This window comes from Ranitomeya imitator, chromosome 5, assembly GCF_032444005.1.
Source record: "Ranitomeya imitator isolate aRanImi1 chromosome 5, aRanImi1.pri, whole genome shotgun sequence".
Classification (NCBI taxonomy): Eukaryota; Metazoa; Chordata; class Amphibia; order Anura; family Dendrobatidae; genus Ranitomeya; species Ranitomeya imitator.
Genome location: NC_091286.1, coordinates 271,031,879 through 271,056,827, shown reverse-complemented (window position 1 = coordinate 271,056,827; position 24,949 = coordinate 271,031,879). Strand labels below are relative to the sequence as shown.

The 24,949-nt window shown below is 43.7% G+C and overlaps 1 protein-coding gene across 1 annotated transcript in view; it reads left to right on the top strand.

The window, feature by feature from the left end:
- HDAC2 (histone deacetylase 2) overlaps positions 1 to 24,949 on the top strand; it is an 85,078-nt gene that overhangs the window by 47,406 nt on the left and 12,723 nt on the right. The window contains exons 6-8 of the mRNA XM_069726158.1: positions 2,528 to 2,669; positions 11,332 to 11,424; positions 11,517 to 11,625. Coding sequence (XP_069582259.1) covers positions 2,528 to 2,669; positions 11,332 to 11,424; positions 11,517 to 11,625 — 344 coding nt within the window. The remainder of the gene's footprint in view (positions 1 to 2,527; positions 2,670 to 11,331; positions 11,425 to 11,516; positions 11,626 to 24,949) is intronic.

Here is a 24,949-nt window from a genome sequence, read left to right as displayed (position 1 = left end):
AATTAAACAAAAAAAAAAGTTTCTAAAAATATAAAAGTTCAGAACGGCCCCCTTTCGCCCCATTCAAAAATAAAACAATGAAAAAATCAAACCTATACATATTTGGTATCACCACTTTCAGAATCGCCCGATCTATCAATATAAAAAGGATTAACCTGATCACTAAACGGTGTAACGAGAAAAAAGTCAAGACGCCAGAATTAGGTTTTTTTGATCACCGCAACATTGCATTAAAATGCAGTAACGGGTGATCAAAAGATCGTATCTGCACCAGAATGGTATCAATAAAAACGTCAGCGCGGCGCGCAAAAATAAGCCCTCACCCAACCTGAGATCACGAAAAATGGAGACGCTATGGGTATCGGAAAATGGTGCTTTTTTGTTTTAAACAAAGTTTGAAATTTTTTTTCACCACTGGAAAAAAAAACCCCAAAATAAGTGTGGGATTGCACTTTTTTTTGCAATTTCACCGCACTTGGATTTTTTTCCCGTTTTCTAGTACACAACATGGTAAAACCAATGGTGTCATTCAAAAGTACAACTCATCCCGCAAAAAACAAGCTCACATGGCCATATTGACGGAAAAATAAAAATGTTATGGCTCTGGGAAGAAGGGGAGCAAAAAATTAAAATGCAAAATAAATAAAAAAAAACTCTGGTTGTTAAGGGATTAAAAGGGTTGTCCAGTACGCTGACCACCCCTTTTCAGTTATTTATGTTTTTTTCCGAAGTAAAATAATATCTATACTCACTTCCAGTACGGAGAGCTGTGACTGCTCTCTCACTTCCTCTGGATGTCTGATTTGTAAAGAATAGGGGAAAATGAAGTAACCGCTGATTTGCCTCAAGGATCGCGTGACGTAAAAATGTTATGCGAGCCCTGGGAGAGCCAGCGCCAACAGCACTGGAACTGCACCAGAGGTGAGTATGGGTGTTATAAGGGGGGATATAGTGATTGAGGGAGGGACTGTCCGAGTAGTGAAAAAATAATTAAAAATACAGCATACTGAAACATTTTTTTTAAAAACAGCCAAACAATGTATCAAAACAAGGCTGTGTTCATATTGTGGATTGCATTATGAACAACATCAACAGTGGCTAAAAAACTGCTCTTCTGGCTTCTTTGAAAATGGTATACATCAGCAGCAGATAGTGCTTTCCTATGCTGTAGGATATATTAAAGGGGTTGTTTTTTATGTGGGAGTGGCCTTCCTGCATGCGATATGCTAGAAATGTGAGATAGTTTGGTTTAAGCGGTGGAACTGACATCACTGATGAAAAGGGGGTCTTACACCCTTTCTCCACTGATGAAATGGCTACCTTTGTTACACATAAGCCTTTAGTAATAACATTGTTGCTATACACTTATGTACTATGGGTGTTTTTAAATTTCTTTTATGCCTGTTACGAACATTCAAAAAAAGACTAGTTAAAGCCATTTATTCAGGGAACGCCAAGCCTTATAGCAAAAAAAAAAAAAAAAAAAAAAAAGAATACAGTATTAAATCTTCTAGAGCTAGTAAGAAACGAAGATGAGAAATTGTATTCCCATAATCCCTTAATTCTCTTCTTAATTTCTTTAACAAACGAGTTCTGCTTTACCAATGACCTGTCACTTATTTAACAAATAAATACCTTGTACAATCCAGGAGCATCCCTTATTCTGCTGCTCTTTTCGGTTTTGCGCTGCGTCACTCCATTGCGAAGATATTCACTTTTGTTTGTTCTGAGAGCAGTATGTGAAATCTCTATTTTGCTGTCCATCTGGGTTTCTTCAGAGTTTTCTCTGGGGATGTGCATTTTCACCCCTTCCCTCCCAGACGCCAACTACAACTCAACAGCTCATTTAAAAGTTCTTCAGTGTCAGACACTGCTGAGCTGTGATGGGCATTGTCCTGGAGGGGTGAATATGCATGCCCCCAGAATAGACTGAAGAAATGCTCAGTTGGACTGCAGAGATTTCACATAATGCTCTCCGGAAGAAATGGATCTCTGTGATGGAGTGACGCATTACAAACAGAAGAAAAGTGGCAGAATCGGTGGAGTCCAAGGATTTTTACAAGCTATTTCACAAACTTTTTTCTTAGCAAGTGACAAGTCCTGTTTAGACTGGTTTTACTCACCCTCACTGGGTCCTCTGCTGATTTCAGTGTCTGTTTTCTTCATTACTGCAACCAATCGCTGACCTCAGTGACTTTTGCCATCAACTCGAGCAGATACTGTACTATGTTACTGACTGCAGTACTATCAACACAGCAGCGGAGACTCAGCGTTGGACCCGGGGAGGGTGAATAAAGGACAGTTTGATTTCTTTAAACAAACTGCAACCATGGAAAAGGGTTGGTTTTCTGAAACTGGAAAACCCTCCTAAAGTTTACTACGTTCAGTGTAACCTACTTGGCCAAGTTAGGGGTTGCTTCTATGCTTGTATCTCTTTTAGGGTTTTTATGCTAAAATGGTTTGCTGTACAGTGATACTTACATTTATTGCTGATTTCTAATGACTCAAACTCAATTTTCCCCTTTAGGTACCACCAAAGAGTGTTGTATATTGATATAGATATCCATCATGGTGATGGTGTTGAAGAGGCTTTTTATACCACTGACCGTGTCATGAGTGTTTCTTTCCACAAATATGGGGAATATTTCCCAGGCACTGGAGATCTCAGAGTATGTATAGAATTGCTGCATGTAACCTACCATGCCCATGTCTTTGTTTTTTTGTTTTGTTTTTGGAGTTCTGATATTTTTTACAACAAAACCTGCATTGTTTTCAATGCTATTTTTGTAGTAAAAAATACTGCAGCCCCAGGTCGCATTGTAAGGTCATCGGGTGTGTTCTGGGGAGGTTTTTTTTTTTTTTTGGCTTATGTGTTGAAAACTCATCTATGATGTGAATTGATCACAAAATTTCACTTTTGTGACTAGTTTATGTCCTCAGCTGATTCAGAGGGGGTTACTTTGACTGTTTTAACCCTCTTAACAAACACCATACAGAAGCATGTAAATGTTTGGGCATACCTGGTCAAAATTAATGTTATTGTGAACAGTTAAGCAAGTTGAAGATGAAATGAACTCTAAAAGGACTAAAGATGATACCTTTCCTTTGTATTTTAGGCAATATATATATATACTAGCTGAAGAGCCCGGCGTTGCCTGGGCATAGTAAATATCTGTGGTTAGTTATAGCACGTCACTTCTCTTATTTTCCCATCATGCCTCTCATTTTCCCCCTCACATCTCTCATTTTCTCCCTCACACCTCTCATTTTCTCCCTCACTCCTCTCATTCCCGCCTAACACTTGTCATTTCGACCTCACATCTGTCATTTTCCGATCACTACACTATTTTCCCTCACTCCTCTCATTTTGCACTCACACCTTTTCATTTTCACCTCACACCTCTCATTTTCACCTCAGTATATACATGTTTGTCATCTCCCTTATATATAGTATACACCTGTATGTCATCTCCTGTATATAGTATATACCTGTATGTCATCTCCCCTGTATATAGTATATACCTGCTGTGTGTCATCTCCCCTGTATATAGTATATACCTGTATGTCATCTCCTCCTATATATAGTATATACCTGTATGTCATCTCCTCCTATATATAGTATATACCTGTGTCATCTCCTCCTATATATAGTATATACCTGTATGTCATCTCCTTCTATATATAGTATATACCTGTATGTCATCTCCTCCTGTATATAGTATATACCTGTGTGTCATCTCCCCTGTATATAGTATATATCTGTGTGTCATCTCCTGTATATAGTATATACCTGTATGTCATCTTCTATATATAGCATATACCTGTATGTCATCTCCTCCTGTATATAGTATATACCTGTAGGTAATCTGCTCCTGTATATAGTATATACCTGTGTGTCATCTCCTCCTGTATTTAGTATATACCTGTATGTCATCTCCACCTGTATATAGTATGTACCTGTATGTCATCTTCTCCTCTATATAGTATATACCTGTGTGTTATCTCTCCTGTATATAGTATATACCTGTGTGATCTCCTGTATTAGACCTCGTTAACACGTTATTTGCTCAGTATTTTTACCTCAGTATTTGTAAGATAAATTGGCAGCCTGATAAATCCCCAGCCAACAGGAAGCCCTCCCCCTGGCAGTATATATTAGCTCACACATACACATAATAGACAGGTCATGTGACTGACAGCTGCTGTATTTCCTATATGGTACATTTGTTGCTCTTGTAGTTTGTCTGCTTATTAATCAGATTTTTATTTTTGAAGGCTAATACCAGACTTGTGTGTGTTTTAGGGCGAGTTTCGTTTGTCGAGTTGTGTGTGTTGAGTTTTGTGTGGCAACATGCGTGTAGCAACTTTTTGTGTGTCGAGTTGCATGTAACAGGTTAGTGTAGCAAGTTGTGTGCAGCAAGTTTTGCGCATGGCGAGTTTTGCGCGTGGTGAGTTTTATGTCTGGTGCCTTTTGAGTATGTGCAAGTTTTGTGTGAGGCAACTTTTGCATGTGTTGCAAATTTTGTGCATGTGTCAATTTTTCCGCGTGTGCAAGTTTTGCGTGTGGCGAGTTTTCCATGAGGTGAGTTTTGCACTTGTGGCGAGTTTTGCGTGAGCCTAGTTTTTGCATGTGGCGAGTTTTGCGCGTGGCGAGTTTTGAGCGGCGACTTTTGTGTTTCGACTTTTATGTGGCGAGGTTGGTGTATGTGTGGTGAAATGTGTGCTGAGGGTGGTATATGTGTTCAAGCACGTGGTAGTGTGTGGCGCATTTTGTGTGTGTGTTCATATCCCCATGTGTGGTGAGTATCTCATGTCAGGGCCCCACCTTAGCAACTGATCGGTATATACTCTTTTGCGCCATCGCTCTCATTCTTTAAGTCCCCATTGTTCACATCTGGCAGCTGTCAATTTGCCTTCAACACTTTTCCCCATTATGTAGATAGGGGAAAAATAGTTTGGTGAATTGGAAAGCGCGGAGTTAAAATTTCACCTCACAACATAGCCTATGACGCTCTCAGGGTCCAGACGTGTGACTGCAAAATTTTGTGGCTGTAGCTGCGACGCCTCCAACACCTTTCCTTTCACTTTTTCCCCATTATGTAGATAGGGGCAAAATTGTTTGGTGAATTGGAAAGCGCGGGGTTAAAATTTCACCTCACAACATAGCCTATGACGCTCTCAGGGTCCAGACGTGTGACTGTGCAAAATTTTGTGGCTGTAGCTGCGACGATGCAGATGCCAATCCCGAACATACATACACACATACACACACACACACACACACATACACACATTCAGCTTTATATAGTAGATATATATATTTTCATCTTTTTGCTTTTTAAAAATTTCAAAAAGGAAAATGGTTCTATACAAAAGTTTTGGGCACCCTGCATGGTTAGTACCTAAAGCACTGCCGTTTTTGCAAGTATCACAGCTTGTAAAAGCTTTTTGTAGCCAACCAAGAGTCTTTCAATTCTTGTTTGAGGGATTTTCATCCATTCTTCCTTGGAAAATTCAAAATTCTTCCAGTTCTATGAGATTCTTGAGGTCTAGCCACAGATTTTCATTGATCTTCAGATCAGGAGACTGTGATGGCCATTGTTAAACCTTCAGTTTGCACCTTTTGAGGTAGTCTATTGTGGATTTTGATGTGTCTTTAAGATCAGTATACTTTTGTGTAAGATGTCCTCTTTTCAACATCAAGAATTTGTTGAAGTTTCATTCTTCTGTGAAATGTTCCCGTGACATTGGCTACACAACGCCAAAGCATGATTGATCCAACCCATGCTTAATATTGGGCGAAATGTTCTTTTCCTGAAATTCTGTGCCCTTTTTCCACACATACAGTTGAAACCAAAAGTTTACATACACTGTATAAAAAGACACATGTGTATATTTTTCTCAGTATCTGACATGAAATCAGAATAAACCATTCCTCCTGACAAGACTGGTGTAACTGATCCAGGTTTGTAGGTCGCCTTGCTCCCACCTGCCTTTTCAGCTTTGCCCATAAATTTTCAATAGTATTGAGATCAGGGCTTTGTGATGGCCACTCCAAAACATTGACTTTGTTACCCTTAAGCCACTTTGTTACCATTTTGACAGTATGCTTCAGGTCAATGTCCATTTGGAAGATCCATTTCTAATGTTGCTTCAGTATTGCCACATACCATATTTTTCTGACTACAAGACGCATCGGGCTATAATATGCACCTAGGTTTTAGAGGAGGAAAATAGAAATACAAAATTGAATGAAAAAATGTGGTCAATTCTGTACTTAATATCCCCTATCCTGGTATGCATGGCCCCCTGATCCCTATATTGGAATGCATGGCCCCCCTTTGATCAATGTGGGCAAAGACTTCTATTTTAACCTCATCAGTCCAAATGACTTGTTTCCAAAATGCATCGGGCTTGTTTACATTTTCTTTTACTGGCGCTGAATTTTATGGTAAGGACACAGGAGAGGTTTTCTTCTCATGACTGATCCATGAAGGCCATGTTTGTGCAGGTGTATCTGAACAGTAGAACAATGTACCACAACTCCAAGAGTCTCCTAAATCTTTCTGAAGGTTTTTTGCAGTAAAGTGGGGGTTCTGATTTGCCTCTCTAGCAATCCTACGAGCAGCTCTCACTGAAATTTTGCTTGGTCTTCCAGATGTTTTCTTGACCTACACTGTTCCTGTAAACTGCCATTTCTCAATTACATTTCAAAACTTGAAAACACTTTTCTATCCTCTTATAGTCTTCTCCCGCTTTGTGGGCCTCCACCAATTTCATTTTCAGAGTGCTAGACAGCTGCTTAGAAGAACTTATGGGTGCTTTTTTTTGGCACAAAGTTAGAGGAGGCTGAGTTTTTATAAAGCTGGAAATTGTGCATCACCTGGCCTTTCTTAACAATGATGGTGAACCCTTATGGGCTAATTAAGGTCTGAACCTTTGTCAAACTTTTGCATCGGCCCATTTTCCTTTTTGTAATTTTTAAAATGTAAAAAATGACTATATATTTTTTTTGCCTAAAATACAAAGGAAATTTGCCATCTTTAAACTTTAGGCCTTTTAGAAATCATTTCCTCCTCAACTTGCTTAACTGTTCTAAGGGTACCGTCACACAGTGGCACTTTGATCGCTAGGACGGCACGATCCGTGACATTCCAGCGATATCGTTACGATCTCGCTGTGTCTGATACGCTACTGCGATCAGGGACCCTGCTGAGAATCGTACGTCGTAGCAGATAGTCTGAAACTTTATTTTGTCGCTGGATCTCCCGCTGACATCGCTGAATCGGCGTGTGTGACGCCGATTCAGCGATGTCTTCACTGGTAACCAGGGTAAACATCGGGTTACTAAGCACAGGGCCGCGCTTAGTAACCCGATGTTTACCCTGGTTACCAGCGGAAACGTTAAAAAAACAAACACTACATACTTACCTTCAGCTGTCTGTCCCCGGCGCTGTGCTTCTCTGCACTCCTCCTGCATCCTGTGTCAGCGCCGGCCAGCCAGACCTGACCGGCGCTGACAGTGCAGAGGAAAGCAGAGCGCCGGGGACAGACACGGAATGTAAGTATGTAATGTCTGTTTTTTTACGTTTACGCTGGTAACCAGGGTAAACATCGGGTTACTAAGCACGGCCCTGCGCTTAGTAACCCGATGTTTACCCTGGTTACCAGGGGACTTCGGGATCGTTGGTCGCTGGAGAGCTGTCTGTGTGACAGCTCTCCAGCGACCAAACAGCGACGCTGCAGCGATCGACATAGTTGTCGTATCGCTGCAGTGTCGTTTCAGTGTGACGGTACCCTAAATAACAGTAATTTTGACCCGGTGTGCCCAAACTTTTACCTGCCAGTGTAGTGTTTTCGGTGATCGTTTACTGGTAGCACTTAAGAACATTGCATTGCTATATGTAGCCCAATCCTGATACCCAGGCTGTTGGAAATTGCCTTGGGCAAACCATGAAGTTGATCTCCACTCTTGCAACCCCAGTGATTAAAGGGAACCCCACTGCTCGAGTTGACTTACAGGTCTCTTTTAGTATACTTAGGGAGAGGGTTGTTAGTTAACTGGAGTGGGGTCAGGGAGAAGCTACTAGAGACCTACCTTGGACTAGCTAGCAGAGACACATAATCGGTTCCCAGCTTTTCAAGGTATGGAAACCACAGTGTTCAAGAGTAAAATATACCTGGCTGCTATCACCCAGCGAGAGTCTGGTTCATGCTGGCCAGGATTCAGGCAGCAGGAATCTGATGACAGATTGTCTGTCCCGTAAGTAATAATTCCTCGTACCACTGTGTCTACACAAAATAAGGTTATGGCTTTTGGAATTCAGCCACACACAAATAACTTTTAGAATTTTTTTCATAAGAAAATGTTTTAATAATGCAAAATTAAAGGCCATACGTGAACACGTTACTTTGACTGCACATTGAAAACAAAAGGTTGTCTGACCCTTCACAGCCGGCACCATCAGCTCTGATCAGATAACGGACAAGTCTCCTGGTAATGTCTAGGGGTACCGTCACACAGTGGCGTTTTGATCGCTACGACGGCACGATCCGTGACGCTCCAGCATCGTAACAGTATCGCTCCAGCGTCGTAGACTGCTGTCACACTTTGCAATGTACGACGCTGGAGCGATAATTTCATGACGTATGTGCGATGTAGAAGCCGTTGGTTACTATGCGCACATCGTATACAATATCGTGCACACCTTTGTTACACCATGCGATCATGCCGCCACAGCGGGACACTAGACGACGAAAGAAAGTTTCAAACGATCTGCTACGACGTACGATTCTCAGCGGGGTCCCTGATCGCAGGAGCGTGTCAGACACAGCGAGATCGCTGGAACGTCACGGATATATCGCTGGAACGTCACAAATCGTGCCGTCGTAGCGATCAAAATGCCACTGTGTGACGGTACCCTAACTGTCCTTACGAGTAGTAATATCCGGGAATGGCACAGTGCAGAGTTTTACAGTAAAGGATAATATAAAACTGTTATATTGTGTTAGATGCAGTTATTTATTTAGAGATGTCCGGAGAGCTGACAGATCCTCTTTAATACTTCTCATTTGTTAGGATTTCAGAAATACAATGCCGCAAAGTTTCTGTAAACCTCACAAAAAGGTGGTCCACTGCTGTGTATCTTGTGCACATCGATTTAAACCTTTCACATAAGTCTTTTTGCAAATACCTTATGTTGACATATTTGCCGTTGACGCTGCTCGATTAGTCCCGATCACATGACGCCCGGCTGCAGCCGCCGCTGACATCCGGTGATGTCATGTCAACTTTTGGACTCTGGAAGTTGTCCTTGCATCACCAAGGTGTGACCCAGTCTCATGCGCTCCCCCTGATTAACTGGGCTGTGGGCGGCATTTCACCGCACGTCACAGCTGTGAGGCAGTGACCCGTGTTACAGCTAGGGGTCGCTATTAGTGCTCCCTAGGATACGCACGGAGGCGTATTGAGGATATGGGAATGCATTGCGGTCACAGGCGTAGCTGGGATTGCAGTGGTGATGCAGTGGCCGATGTCACAGGTAGGGGTCGCTGTGTAGTCTCCCCAGGATATGCACGGAGGTGTATGTAGGCCATAGGTGTGCATGGCAATCACTGGCGTAACTGTAGTTGCAATGCAGGTTAAATGTAATAATAAATAAGGTTAGTCTTGTACATGTTAGTGTCCAAGGCATATGTAGGGAAAAACTTCTCTGGATGTTGTGTTTCAAATAGACTACAGTATGATAGTGTTGCAGTCTGTTCCATTCCGGACCCAGGTTTTCCATTTGGCTTTAGACTACAGGATTCTTTGTTAAAAGCCCTGCAAGGAAGGGTATGGGTGTGTCAGGGTCAGAGTCAGTGTCCTCCTGGTGTTTAAAGGAGAGCAAGAGGCTCTGCGGAGCTTTGTCGGTGTGTGGTGAAACAGGACAGAGCGGAGCCAAGCAGCCAGGGGAGCTGAGACGCCTGGCATCTACAGCTAACACATCACTGCCGCCACCCACGGCAACTGGTCAGAGGAGGACCAGCGTGTTTAGTGGCCGCAAGCCAATGTAGTGAAGCTGTGAGTAGAGACTGTGATAAAGTGGTGCAGGGCACCCAGAGTAACTAGTCAGAGGAGGACTGGCATGTGTAGTGCCTGCGACATGTAATGCTGTGTGAATAGAGACTTAGATATGGCGCGCAGACACCCACGGGAACTAGTTAGGAGAACTGGCGTGTGTAGTGTCTGTACAATGGAAGGAAGCTGTATAATATGTAATTGCAACTAATGGAGTGAAGCTGTGTGTAAGAGACTTTGTCACAGCGTGCAGTCGTCCACGGAAACTGGACACAGGAAAGTCCGGCGTGTATAGAAACTGTGATTTAAAGCTGTGTACTATGTAGTGCTCTGAACTGGTGTGAACGAAGCATTAATGATATGCACTTGTGTGAAGTTTGGATTTATTGTGTGAGGTAAACACATTAAAGAGAGTTTGTTTTGAATTTTGTGGGCCACTGCCTTATCACTGCGTAAAGGGGCTACCGCAGCACTACACAGCCCAGTATTTAGTGCGTGCTGTAGAAGCTTTCCCTCTCTCCTCTGCTTTCATGGGCAGAGCCCCGCAAGCGCACACTCGATGCTCTGATGTAAATCCCCTTAGAAATATTGCTTGTTAGTGACCTCACACATACATTCGGGAGTTGAATATTTATTCAATCTATCAAAATTTCTGTTTTCAGCAGAAAACTCAAGACATTCCTGGAAATCTGTCATCAGGTGCACTATACACAAATTTGCCCACAATAACCCCCTTATGTAGTTTTTTTGAAAGGCAGTGTTGCTGATAATAACAATAAATTTGGTAATTGCTTTGTATGCAGTAGCTTTACATTCTCTAAGGGTATGTGCACACGTATTCTTGTCCACTGCGGATTTTTCCGCAGCAGATTTGATAAATCTGCAGGGCAAAAACGCTGGATTTTTGCTGCAGATTTATCGCGGTTTTTCTGCGGTTTTCCAACTGCGGTTTTCCATAGGAGCAGCTGTAAAACCGCTGTGGAATCCGCAGAAAGAAGTGATATGCTGCGGAATGTAAACCGCTGCGTTTCCACGCGTTTTTTTCCACAGCATGTGCACAGCGTTTTTGGTTTCCCATAGATTTACATTGAACTGTAAACTCATGGGAAACTGCTGCGGATCCGCAGCTGCAGAAACGCTCCGGATCCGCAGCGTTTTCCGCAGCGTGTGCACATACCCTTAGGATGATCATGCACTATATTTTTTGTTATGACTTGTGATTTAATGGGATTTGATTACAAAGTTATGCATTTTCTTTTATTTGTCTTTAGGATATCGGGGCTGGTAAAGGAAAGTATTATGCTGTCAATTTCCCAATGAGGGATGGGATCGATGACGAATCTTATGGGCAGATCTTCAAACCAGTGAGTATATTGCTTACTGACCGATCCTTCACACTGCTTCACGATTTTCGGCAAATGCTAGTGATATTAATATTCTCATTTCTGTGGTGTAGATCATATCAAAAGTGATGGAAATGTACCAGCCCAGCGCCGTGGTCTTACAGTGTGGAGCTGATTCATTGTCTGGGGATCGCCTTGGATGCTTCAATTTGACAGTGAAAGGTAATTGAAGCTGGAAAATAGTCATTTTTGAAAATGAACTAATTATCTACAAAGCTGTTCATTGTGGTTTGATAGTTTTCCTAGCTTTCTGTTCTAGAAACTCAGTATGGAACCATGATGAATGGGGTTGTAAAAAAAAACAAAAAACTGTATTGGACCTGGGATCTGCCTATGTTCACACATTGAGTTTTTGCTGCTTTTTTTATGCAAATTTTAAGCTACATATTACAGTACCAGCATAGGCTATGACATTTCAGAAACCGAATGTGCACACATTGTTTTGTTCTTTCCTAAATGATTTGGAAAACTGCAGTTTTCAATTTGTTTTCAGCATTTTTTGACAAATAGACAACAATGAGTCAGTGCAAAAATGCAGCAAAAACGCAGGTATCAGGTTTTGGTGCAAAAACCTAAGGAAGTTGCATCTTGATTTTTTGGGGGGTATGAAACTTTATTGACAGGCACAAGAGACAATAAAAACGACAGCTTTTTTTTTTTTTTTTTTTTTTTTTTAAACTACCAAGAGAGAAGGCTTTGCCTGCAGAAAAAAAATGCTACGAAAATGCAACATGTGAACTTAGCCTAAGAAAACCTCAGGTGGCTTGTTTACACTATTAGTAAACCCTTTCATCCCTTCACCCCGAAGCCTGTTTTCACCTTCCTGACCAAGCTAAATTTTTAAATTCTGACCAGTGATTCTGAGATAGTTTTTTTTTTCATGACACATTGTACTTTGTTAGTGGTAAATTTAGGTCAATATTTTTTGCGTTCATTTGTGAAAATATCTGCCATTTGGTGAAAATGTTGCAAGCTAATCTGTACTGTATTATTATGTACAACACCCCTATACATCTTGTGTTTTTTTCTGCCTTCCGTTCCTCCGGAATTTCACTTCATTCCCTGCATCCAGTTTGTTTTTACCTGTGGCTCAATCAAACTTGACAGCTCCCTGTGCTTTATTATGTAACCTAAGGGTAAGTTCACACAGGGCATTTTTGCTGCGTTTTTTTCTGCAGCAAAACCTGATCTTCTTGGCAGGAAAGAAGCTGCACCAAAAGTTCCGGTTTAGGTGCGTTTTTGTTGCTTTTTTTATGCATTTGTGTTCTCTTTGTGCATGCCAATAAAATTGAGTGCACACAGAGGGAAAAAATAACTTCCTGTAGATAGAATGAATAGATAGATACTGTAGATTGATAGAATAGATAGAATGAATAGATAGATTGATAGAATAGATACATTACCTGTGGTATCCTCTTCCCCGGCATTTTCCCACGGTGCAGAGGTTACCTCTGGTCAGGCTGTGAGGGAGCGCAGGCTCGGTGACATCACCGCTCGTTACTCAGCCTGCGCCCGCTCCGGCTCATTCATTCCCCAATCATTTACAGCCGGGAGCGGTCGCATAAGCAGCGGTCGCATTAGCAGCTCTCCCAGTTGTAAGCTTTATCTCCCCCATGCGTGGGACACTTATTATATTGGACTATGACGGATCTGGGAGTATACTTTTGCTGTTTTATTTTATTTTTATTACAGAAGATCGAGGGATTTGATTTGGAATGACAGAACAATAAAAAAAATGGTCAAAACTGTGTGGTGTTTTATTTCATTAAAAGACTTTTTTCTGCATGTATGTGTTTTTATTTAACCCTTGAATTACTATAGGATTAGTAATGGATAGGTGTCTTATTGACACTTCTCCATTACTAAGCCGGCTTAATGTCACCTTACAATAGCAAGGTGACATTAACCCCTTATTACCCCACTTGCCATAGCTGCAGGGCAAGTGGGAAGAGCTGGGCAAAGCGCCAGAATTTGTACTTCTAATAGATGCACCTTTTCTGGGCAGCTGCGGGCTGCTATTTCTAGGCTGGGGGGCCTATATCAACGGCCCCTTACCAGCCTGAGAATACTATCCCCCAGCTGTGAGCTTTAGCAAGGCTGGTTGTCAAAAATGGGGGGACACCACACTGTTTTTTTAATTATTTAGATTTAAAAAAAAGCGTGAGGACCCCTCTATTCTTGATAACTAGCCTTGCTGAAAACTGACAGGTGGGGTTGCAGCCCCCAGCTGTGAGCTTGGCTGGCTGGTAATCAAAATTAGGGGGGAACCCACGCCAGTTTTTTCATTATTTATTTATAGCGCAGGAGCGGCAGATGAATACTCCCATCCGCCACTCCTGCTCGCACTGTAATTACTGGCTGTAGGTGTCAGATGATGGGAGCAGTTGTCCCATCAGCTGACACCAGTGATCAGAGGTGAAGTTTACACCTCCGATCACAGCTGACCGCTATCTGACAGCGGGGAGGTGCGTCTCTCTGACCAGTGTGGAGGATTTCCCCACCGATCAGAAGCGGTGTTTGCTGCATATGACAGCATGTCAAACACTGTATTGTCGGAACCCCATTCAAGTGAATGGGGGTCCGCTGCTCGATGACAGGCTGCGTGAATGCATCATGCAGCCTGTCATCTAGATGTAGCAGAGTCGAGTGTGATGTCACATCCGGCTCTCCTTAACTTTTCTGCAGCAAATATGCAAATATGTAAAAAATAAAACGCTGCAAAGCACAAAATACTGGATCACACAAAAACCCAATGTGTGTGTGCATGGGATTTCTGAAATCTCATAGGCTTTGCTGGTACTGTAAAAAGCAGCTGAAAATTAGCATAAAAAAGCAGCAAAAACGCCCTGTGGCCGGGATCACACATTCGAGAAACACGTCCGTGTCTCGCATGTGAAATCCAAGCTCTGCCGCCGTCACTGTGGAGCGGAGCGTGCGGCCGCATAGCAACACATGGAGCTGCACGCTCCGCTCCGAAGTGCCGGCGCCAGAGCTTGGATTTCACATGTGAGACACGGACGTGTTTCTCGCATGTGTGATCCCGGCCTGTGTGAACATACCCTAACAGCCAGAGCTGGCACCGCCCAGCCTCCGTGTGCAGCACCGCCCTCTGCCCGCCCACTGCACACTCATTGGCTGTCAGTAATCTGCCCCAGCACTGACCTCTATCATCACTCCAGTATTGGAAATAACAGGGCAGTGATCCTGTGTCGTAGTGACGGGCAGTCCGCCTCTTTTTGGTGCTTCGGCTCTCATGGCTCCGCTCACCAAAAACAGCCGTCTTTTTTATATTTATGCTGACGTAAGGCGTCCGAAACTCCACCCACCTACGTCAAACTCCAGTTTTGCTCAGGTGGGCGGAGTTACGTCTGTTGAACACAATGAATTTATGCCCAGTGAGAGCCATTCAGAGAATTTAGTGACTCTCACTGGGGTCCTGGCTCCCATGGTTCCCTGCAGGGAGCCAGCTCTTTGACTCGGAGCATTCGCGAACGACACACCACAAATTTGTAGAAAGCAGAACAATCATTACACTCTTCGCTACATCTACACAGGTTACAGAGCGTCACATGTCTCCACATATCACATCCACAGTGGTGACAGCGTCACATGTCCCCACATATCACATCCACAGTGGTGACAGAGCTTCACATGTCCCCACATATCACATCCACAGTGGTTACAGAGCTTCACATGTCTCCACATATCACATCCACAGTGGTGATAGAGCTTCACATGTCCCCACATATCACATCCACAGTGGTGACAGAGCTTCACATGTCCCCACATATCACATCCACAGTGGTGACAGAGCTTCACATGTCCCCACATATCACATCCACAGTGGTGATAGAGCTTCACATGTCCCCACATATCACATCCACAGTGGTGATAGAGCTTCACATGTCTCCACATATCACATCCACAGTGGTGATAGAGCTTCACATGTCCCCACATATCACATCCACAGTGGTTACAGAGCTTCACATGTCTCCACATATCACATCCACAGTGGTGATAGAGCTTCACATGTCCCCACATATCACATCCACAGTGGTGACAAAGCTTCACATGTCCCCACATATCACATCCACAGTGGTGATAGAGCTTCACATGTCACGATATATATCACATCCACAGTGGTGATAGAGCTTCACATGTCCCCACATATCACATCCACAGTGGTGATAGAGCTTCACATGTCCACACATCACATCCACAGTGGTGATAGAGCTTCACATGTCCCCCACATCACATCCACAGTGGTGATGATAGGGCGTCACATGTCCCCACATCACATCCACAGTGGTGATAGGGCGTCAAATGTCCCCACATCACATCCACAGTGGTGATAGAGCTTCACATGTCCCCACATATCACATCCACAGTGGTGATAGAGCTTCACATGTCCACACATCACATCCACAGTGGTGATAGAGCTTCACATGTCCCCCACATCACATCCACAGTGGTGATGATAGGGCGTCACATGTCCCCACATCACATCCACAGTGGTGATAGGGCGTCAAATGTCCCCACATCACATCCACAGTGGTGATAGAGCTTCACATGTCCCCACATATCACATCCACAGTGGTGATAGAGCTTCACATGTCCCCACATTACTCCTGACATACGAGTACTGTGAGGTAAAGAGTCTATAATGATGCCTGTGTGTGCATCTACATATAAACCACATGGTACACCTCAGCTGCTGTAAAACCTCAGTCTATAGTATTGTATGGAGGAATGGATAGCTGAGGGAAGGATGGCTGGGGACCGGATGACTGGGAAAAGTATGGCTGAGGGATGGATGGCTGAGGGATTGATGGGTGGATGAGGGAGGGATGGTTGAGGGAGGGTTTGGATGAGGGAGGGATGCACACAGCACAATATACTCACCTAAGTAGAAGCCTTTTCCTTTCTGCTTCGTTCATCCAGCTGAATCATTCCCCTGCTGCCTGGCACTGTGTGCTTCATGTGGATGCTGGAGCAGGAGATGAAGGGTCTCTCAGAGACTGGGGGTGGTTGCTACTTGTCTCTGTCAGACAGGTAAACTCTAGTCAGGGAGTGAGCAGTACCTCCAGAATCAGGAGATAGCTGCCCACCAGACTAAATGTGATATTGAGAACACCATGCAGAATGCTATCAGGGAGTACAGTTGGGAAAAAAAGTATTTAGTCAGCCCCCAATTGTGCAAGTTCTCCCACTTAAAAAGACGAGAGGCCTGTAGTTGACATCATAGGTAGACCACAACTATGAGAGTCAAAATGAGAAAACAAATCCAGAAAATCACCTTGTCTGATTTGGCCAGATTAATTTTGCAAATTGTGGTGGAAAATAAGTATTTGGTCATTAACAAAAGTTCATCTCAATATTTTGTTATATATCCTTTGTTGGCAGTGACAGAGGTCAAACGTTTTCTGTAAATCTTCACAAGGTTGGCACACACTGTTGGTGGTATGTTGGCCCATTCCTCCATGCAGATCTCCTCTAGAGCAGTGATGTTTTGGGCCTGTCGCTGGGCAACATGGACTTGCAACTCCCTCAAAAGGGTTTCTACGGGGTTGAGATCTGGAGACTGGCTAGGCCTCTCCAGGACCTTCATATGCTTCTTATGAAGCCACTCCTTCATTGTCTTGGCGGTGTGCTTGGGATCATTATCATGCTGAAAGACCCATCCACTTTTGATCTTCAATGTCCTTGCTGATGGAATGAGGTTTGCAATCAAAATCTCACGATACATGGCCCCCCATTCATTCTTTAATGCACACAGATCAGTCGTCCTGGTCCTTTTGCAGAGAAACAGCCCCAAAGCATGATGTTGCCACCCCCATGCTTCACAGTAGGTATGATGTTCTTTGGATGCAACTCTGCATTCTTTCTCCGCCAAACACGACGAGTTTTGTTTCAACAGTCACACTCCACACACTAGAACTGTTTGTTCTACTTTGGTTTCATCAGACCATATGACATTCTCCCAAGACTCTTCTGGATAATCCAAATGCTCTCTAGCAAACTTCAGATGGGCCCAGACATGTACTGGCTTAAGCAGGGGGACACGTCTGGCACTGCAGGATCTGAGTCCGTGGCGGCGTAGTGTGTTACTGATGATAGCCTTTGTTACGGTGGTCCCAGCTCTATGCAGGTCATTCACTAGGTCGCCCCGTGTGGTTCTAGGATTTTAGCTCCCCGTTCTTGTGATCATTTTGATCCCATGGGGTAAGATCTTGCGTGGAGCCTTAGATCGAGGGAGATTATCAGTGGTCTTGTATGTTTTTCATTTTCTTATTATTGCTCCCACAGTTGATTTCATCACACCAGCTGCTTGCTTGTTGCAGATTCAGTCTTCCCAGCCTGGTGCAGGGCTACAATTTTGTTTCTGGTGTCCTACGACAGCTCTTTGGTATTCACCATAGTGGAGTTTGTAGTGTGACTGTTTGAGGTTGTGGACAGGTGCCTTTTACACTGATAAGTCCAAACAGGTGCCATTGCTACAGGTAATGAGTGGAGGACAGAATAGCCTCTTAATGAATAAGTTACAGGTCTGTTAGCGCCAGAAATCTTGCCGTATATACTCGAGTATAAGCCGACCCGGGTACAAGCCGACCCCCCTAATTTTGCCACAAAAAACTGGGAAAACTTAATGACTCGAGTATAAGCCTAGGGTGGGAAATGCAGCAGCTACCGGTAAATGTCAAAAGTAAAAATAGATACCAATAAAAGTAAAATTAATTGAGACATCAATAGGTTAAGTGTTTTTGAATATCCATATTGAATCAGGAGCCTCATATAATGCTCCATAATTTTTATGATGGCCCCATAAGATGCTCCATATTAAAATATGCCCCATATAATCCTGCATAAAGGGTAATAATGGCCCCATAAGATGCTCCATAGACACATTTGCCCAATATAATGCTGCACAAATGTTGGTTATGGCCCCATAAGATTCTCCATACAGACACTTGCCCCATATAATGCTCCACAAACATTAATTATGGCCCCATAAGATGCTCCATAAAGATATTTGCCCCATATAGTGCTGCACAAACGTTGATTATGGCCCCATAAGATGCTCCATACAGACACTTGCACCATATAGTACTGCACAAACGTTGATTATGGCCCCATAAGATGCTCCATACAGACACTTACCCCATATAGTGCTGCACAAACGTTATGGCCCCATAGATGCTCCATACAGACACTTGCCCCTTATAGTGCTGCACAAATGTTGGTTATGGCCCCATACAGACACTTGCCCCATATAGTGCTGCACAAATCTTATGGCCCCATAGATGCTCCATACAGACACTTGCCCCTTATAGTGCTGCACAAATGTTGGTTATGGCCCCATAAGATGCTCCATACAGACACTTGACCCATTTGCTGTTGCTGCTATAAAAAAAAAATCACATACTCACCTCTCCGTCGTTCATGTCCCCGGCACTTTCTATATACACCTGACTCCGTTCTGGCTCCGCTCCATCTTCAGCTCCTTCTGCACTGACGTTCAGGCAGAGGGCGTGCACTAAGCACGTCATTGCGCCCTCTGACCTGAGCGTCGCTGCAGAAGATGGAGCGGCGCAGGAACGAGGAGCAAGTGAATATCGCGCAGCGCTGCGCTCCCCTCCCCATTATACTCCCCTGCTCCTGGCGCGGTGCAGTCCCTGCTTCCTCGGCGCCGCAGCTTCTCCCTGTACTGAGCAGTCACATGGTACCGCTCATTACAGTAATTAATATGTGGCTCCACCCCATGGGAGGTGGAGCCGCATATTAATTACTGTAATGAGCGGTACCATGTGACCGCTCAGTACAGGAAGAAGCAGGGACGTGCAGGGACCGCGTCAGGAGCAGGTGAGTATAATTAGATAGCCCCCCACTCCCCCTCCCCTGCCCGACCCCTGGGTATGACTCGAGTATAAGCCGAGAGGGGGACTTTCAGCCCAAAAAAATGGGCTGAAAATCTCAGCTTATACTCGAGTATATACGGTAGTTTCCACCATAATTTGCTAAATAATTCTTGCCAAATCAGACAAGGTGATTTTCTGATTTGTTTTCTCATCTTGACTCTCATAGTTGTGTTCCAGCTATGATGTCAATTACAGGCCTCTCTCATCTTTTTAAGTGGGAGAACTTGCACAGTTGGTGCCTGACTAAATACTTTTTTCCCCACTATATATTACAAACTGTCTGCATTCTGCAGCATAGGTAGACAAACAAATTATACAGAAAACCCGGACCACATAAACGAGAGTTATTTCACACAAAATAGCTAACAAATAACATTTGTCACATGTCTACTTTATATCTGCTTCATTTGTGCAACAATTTTTTTTAGTTAGGATGTTAGTAGGGTTAAAAGGTTATCAGCAATTTCTCATTTTTCCAGCACAATTTACAAAACCGTTTTTTAGAGATCACATCCCATTTCAAGTGACTTGAGAGGCCTATGTAACAGAAAATACCCTAAAGTGACACCATTTTAAAAACTGCACTACTCAAACTACATTCAAGAAGTTTATTAACCGTTCAGGTGCTTCACAGGAATTAAAGAAATATGGAAGGAAAAAATGAAAATATAACATTTTCCAATGAAAATGTTGTTTAGTCCCAAATCTTTCACTTTCACAAGAAAAACAGGAGAAAATGTACACAAACATTTATTGTGCAATTTCTCCTGAGTACACAGACACCCCATATGTGGTAGAAAACCCCATATGTGGTTGTTTGGGCACACGACCGATCTCAGAAGGGAAAGGAGCGTCAAATGACTTTTGAAGAGCAGTATTGGCTAGAACAGACTGTGGATGCCATGATATGTCTGGCGAACCCCTGATGTGTCTAAACAGTGGAAACCTTCCACAAGTGACACCATTTTGGAAACTGCACCCCTCAAGGAATTTATCTAGAGGTGTGATGAGCACCTGGAACCCATAGATGCTTCACAGAATTTGATAGTGTTGAGTTGTGAAAATAAAAAAGTTTTCCTTACAAAAATATTACTTTAGTCCCAAATTTTTAATTTTCACAAGGGTAACAGAAGAAAATGGACCACATAATTTGCTGTGCAATTTCTCCAGAGTACGCCAGTACCCCATATGATGTGGAAAATTACTGTTTGCCGCAGGGCAGGGCTTGGATGGGAATGAGCATAATCTGACTTTTGAAGCACAAAATTGGCTGGAATAGATAGCAGATGCCATTTCGCATTTGCAGAGCCGTTGATGAGCCTCAACAGTGGAAACCTCCCACAAGTGATTCCATTTTGCAAACTGCACTCAATGAATTCCTCTAAGGGTATAGTGATCATATTGACAAAATAAGTGTGTCACAGAGCCTTGCCATTGGGCGGTGAAAAAAACAAACATTATTCCAACAAAGTTTAAGTTTTAGCCCCATATTTTACATTTTCACATTGTGAAATCGGTAAACAATTTCTGCTGAATGTGGTTATATCCCATACCTGCCTGTCCAGTCCTCTTAGCCACACAGCGAGACTCAGGGGGGATGAAGCGCAATTTAACTCTTGGACCACAGGTTTTCCTAAAATAATTTGTGGACTCCATATACAGAGTCCTTAAGTTCCAGAACAGCAGACTCACCCCTCAAGTGACTCCATTTTGGAGATTACACCCCTCTGGGATTTTATCTACAGGTGTGGTGACAACGTTGACTCCATGGGTGTTTTCCAGAAACAAGCAGCAATAGATGTTGCTGAGTGAAAATTGCAAATCTGTCGTTGTAGTGCCCAGTACATTGTAGTTCCCGCACTTTGTGCCCAGCTGATGCTTCTGGAGACCTGTACCCCGTAAAGTAAGGAGGCTGTGATCTCTACGGTATTGACAAACATGTGCACATCAAATGTAGTGTAGGTATACTGAGGACTTAGATGGGAGGGGGACATTTGAATTTGGGAGCGCAAAATTCGCTGGATTTCTATAGGGGAGAGCTATTTCACTTTTCCATAGTCTTTTTGTTACCAGTAACATGGAAGCCCCCTAGATTTCGGATCACATTTATCCTGTGCTCTACGCTGAGCACTTACATCAGGGTTTCCAACTAAATCTCCCAATGACGTGATTCAGATGAAACCCCTTAGGCATCCATTCACTATAATGAGGCAGCAGAGTTACTCTGGACTCCGACTGGACTCTGTTCAGTGTTTTATTTCATTTCAGAGGTGCACAAAACTGTAACTCACGGCTCTTTTGTACACGCTTAAAAAGACTGACACGGACAGTTCATACGCCAGACAGATCATGTCTCCATTTGCCTCAGATGTCGTGAAGGGTTTAAAATTGGTCGTGTTAATTCTCTACTACTGCTTGACCATGAAAAATAAGACAAAAATGTATCAACTGTAGGGACTCGGCTCTCTTTGGCATATGCAGCGTTCACACAGGCTCAAGGTTTCTATGTCCAAACCACCAGATTTATTAAAGTTTATAATTTTGCACCATAAACAAATGTATAACCTCCTGGCATAAAGCAGAAACAAAACAAAAATGGTCCATACAGGAATATGGCTCAGCCATTCAGGTATCACAGTTCTTAGTTGACTCTGATCAGGACTGACCAGTACAACAGGTTTTTCCTACTCGTTACATAGACCATTAAGGAGCAGTTTAGCTTCCCTTTACACCAGCTTAACCTTTGGAGGACCAGAATGACCAGTCCCGCCCAGCTCCATCAGTCGTTCCTAAAACATGGACCCAAAATCTTGGCCCATCAAAAACACTTCTCAGCACTAGTGAGGAGTCAGTATACTCGTTGCTCGAGATTTCCCAAGCACGCTCGGGGGGTCTCCTAGTATTTGTAAGTGCTCAGAGATTTAGTTTTTGTTGACGCAGCTGCATGATTTACAGCTACTAGCCAGCATAAGTACATGTGGGGGTTGCTAGGGAATCCTCACATGTAATCAAGCTGGCTAACAGATGTAAATCATTCAGCTGCGGCGATGAAAACGAAATCTCCGAGCACTAATAAATACTCGGAGGACACCCGAGCATGCTCGGGAAATCTCGAGTAATGAGTATATTCGCTCATCAGCAATATACTATACGTGCTGGAGCCTACTTCTCAGGGTTTCACGTCACCAAGGCAAGGCACCTCGGTGACACATACTCCATCCAGGATCTGTCCAGCTGCATTCCTACGCAATATATGAAAAGACTTGTAGACACAATTAGTTCCAGTGTCTAAAACTTTGAACATGTCATGACATTGCTGAGGTTTTGATTGATTCAGGTTTGGGTGCTGAGACCCCACAGATATACATATCCAGTTGCATGTAAAGGTTTTGGCATCCCTGGTCAAAATTACTGTTATTGTGAACAGCTAGTAAAGTTGAAGATGAATGATCTCTAAAAGGCCTAAAGTTAAAGATGAAACATTTACTTTTGTATTTTAAACAAAAAAAAATGTATAATTTCTATTTTTTTTTTTCTTTCAAGCCCACTTGTACAGAATATCTGTGGTTACTTCTTCAACATGTTTGCAAAAACCTCCCTGCCAAGTTCCTTTAAAATGAATCTGACACCAGGTTTTTGCTATCCCATGTGAAAGCAGCATAATAACGGACAGAAACCCCAATTCCAGTAAAGCGATAGTTACTGGGCTGCTTGCTATAGTTTTGATTAAAAACTGTAATACATCTATCTAAAATAAATCTATTGCTGACAAAACAATGATTTTGTAAAAACTACAGGAAACATCCCAGTAAGGCTACTTTCACACTAGCATTGTTTGGCATACGTCACAATGCATCGTTTTGGAGAAAAAACGCATCCTACAAATGTGCCCGCAGGATGCGTTTTTTTCTCCTTAGACTTGCATTAGCGACGTATTGCGACATATTGCTACACGTCGCATCCGTCGTGCGACGGATGCGTCGTGTTTTGGCGGACAGTCGGCACAAAAAAACGTTACATGTAACTTTTTTTGTGGGTCGAGTCCACTATTTCTGACCGCGCATGCGCGGCCGGAACTCCGCCCCCTCCTCCCCGGACCTTACAATGGGGCAGCGGATGCGTTGTAAAACTGCATCCGCTGCCCCCGTTGTTCTTTTTTTTTTTTTTGCAGTTTGCGTCGGTACGTCGGGCCGACGCATGGCGAAGACCCCGTACCGACGCTAGTGTGAAAGTAGCCTAAGTTACACATTGCTGGAAGCAGGGCCTCCACTCCTCCATCACACTCTCAAATTAGGTAGCAAAGAACCTCTGTTCTAGAGATATGGTCGCCTCTCCTTGTATGCAGATCTATTCTTACTGTGGGTGTTGGCTTGGTCCTCGACTAATATAACTACCGGTAGATTTATTTATAGGAAGTGCTAAGCGTAGGAGCAACAAATAAACAATGTCATATTCAGAAGAAAAGCTACATCTACCGTATGTACTCGAGTATAAGCCGAGATTTTCAGCCCAAATTTTTGGGCTGAAAGTGCCCCTCTCGGCTTATACTCGAGTCAAGGTGGGTGGCAGGGTCGGCGGGTGAGGGCGCTGAGGCATACTTACCTGCTTCCAGCGATCCTGGCGCTCCCCCTGCCGTCCCACGGTCTTCGGTGCCGCAGCTCTTCCCCTGTTCAGCGGTCATGTGGGACCGCTCATTAGAGAAATGAATATGCGGCTCCACCTCCCATAGGGGTGGAGTCACATAGTCATTTCTCTAATCAGCGGTAACGGTGACCGCTGATAGAGGAAGAGGCTGCGGCACCGAAGACAGCTGTCCGGGAGAAGGAGCCGGACGCCGGGACCAGGTAAGTATCGCATATTCACCTATCCCCGTTCCAACCGCCGGGCGCCGCTCCATCTTCCCGGCGTCTATCCGCTCTGACTGTGCAGGTCAGAGGGCGCGATGACGCATATAGTGTGCGCGGCGCCCTCTGCCTGATCAGTCAGTGCGGAGAGAAGCCGAGACCGGACGCTGGGAGCTGCAAGCAAGAGAGGTGAGTATGGCTTTTTTTTTTTTTTTTTACTGCAGCAGCGGCACAGATTTATGTGGAGCATCTATGGGGAAATATGAACGGTGCAGAGCACTATATGGGGCACAGCTATGGGGAAATATGAACGGTGCAGAGCACTATATGGCACAGCTATGGGGAAATATGAACAGTGCAGAGCACTATATGGCACAGCTATGGGGAAATATGAACGGTGCAGAGCACTATATGGCACAGCTATGGGGAAATATGAACGGCGCAGAGCACTATATGGCACAGCTATGGGACAATAATGAACTGTGCAGAGCACTATGACACAGCTATGGGGCAATAATGAAAGGTGCAGAGCACTATATGGCACAGCTATGGGGCAATAATGAACGGTGCAGAGCACTATATGGCACAGCTATGGGGAAATAATGATCTATTTTTATTTTTGAAATTCACCGGTAAATGCTGCATTTCCACCCTAGGCTTATACTCGAGTCAATAAGTTTTCCCAGTTTTTTGTGGCAAAATTAGGGGGGTCTTCAAAGTAGCCAC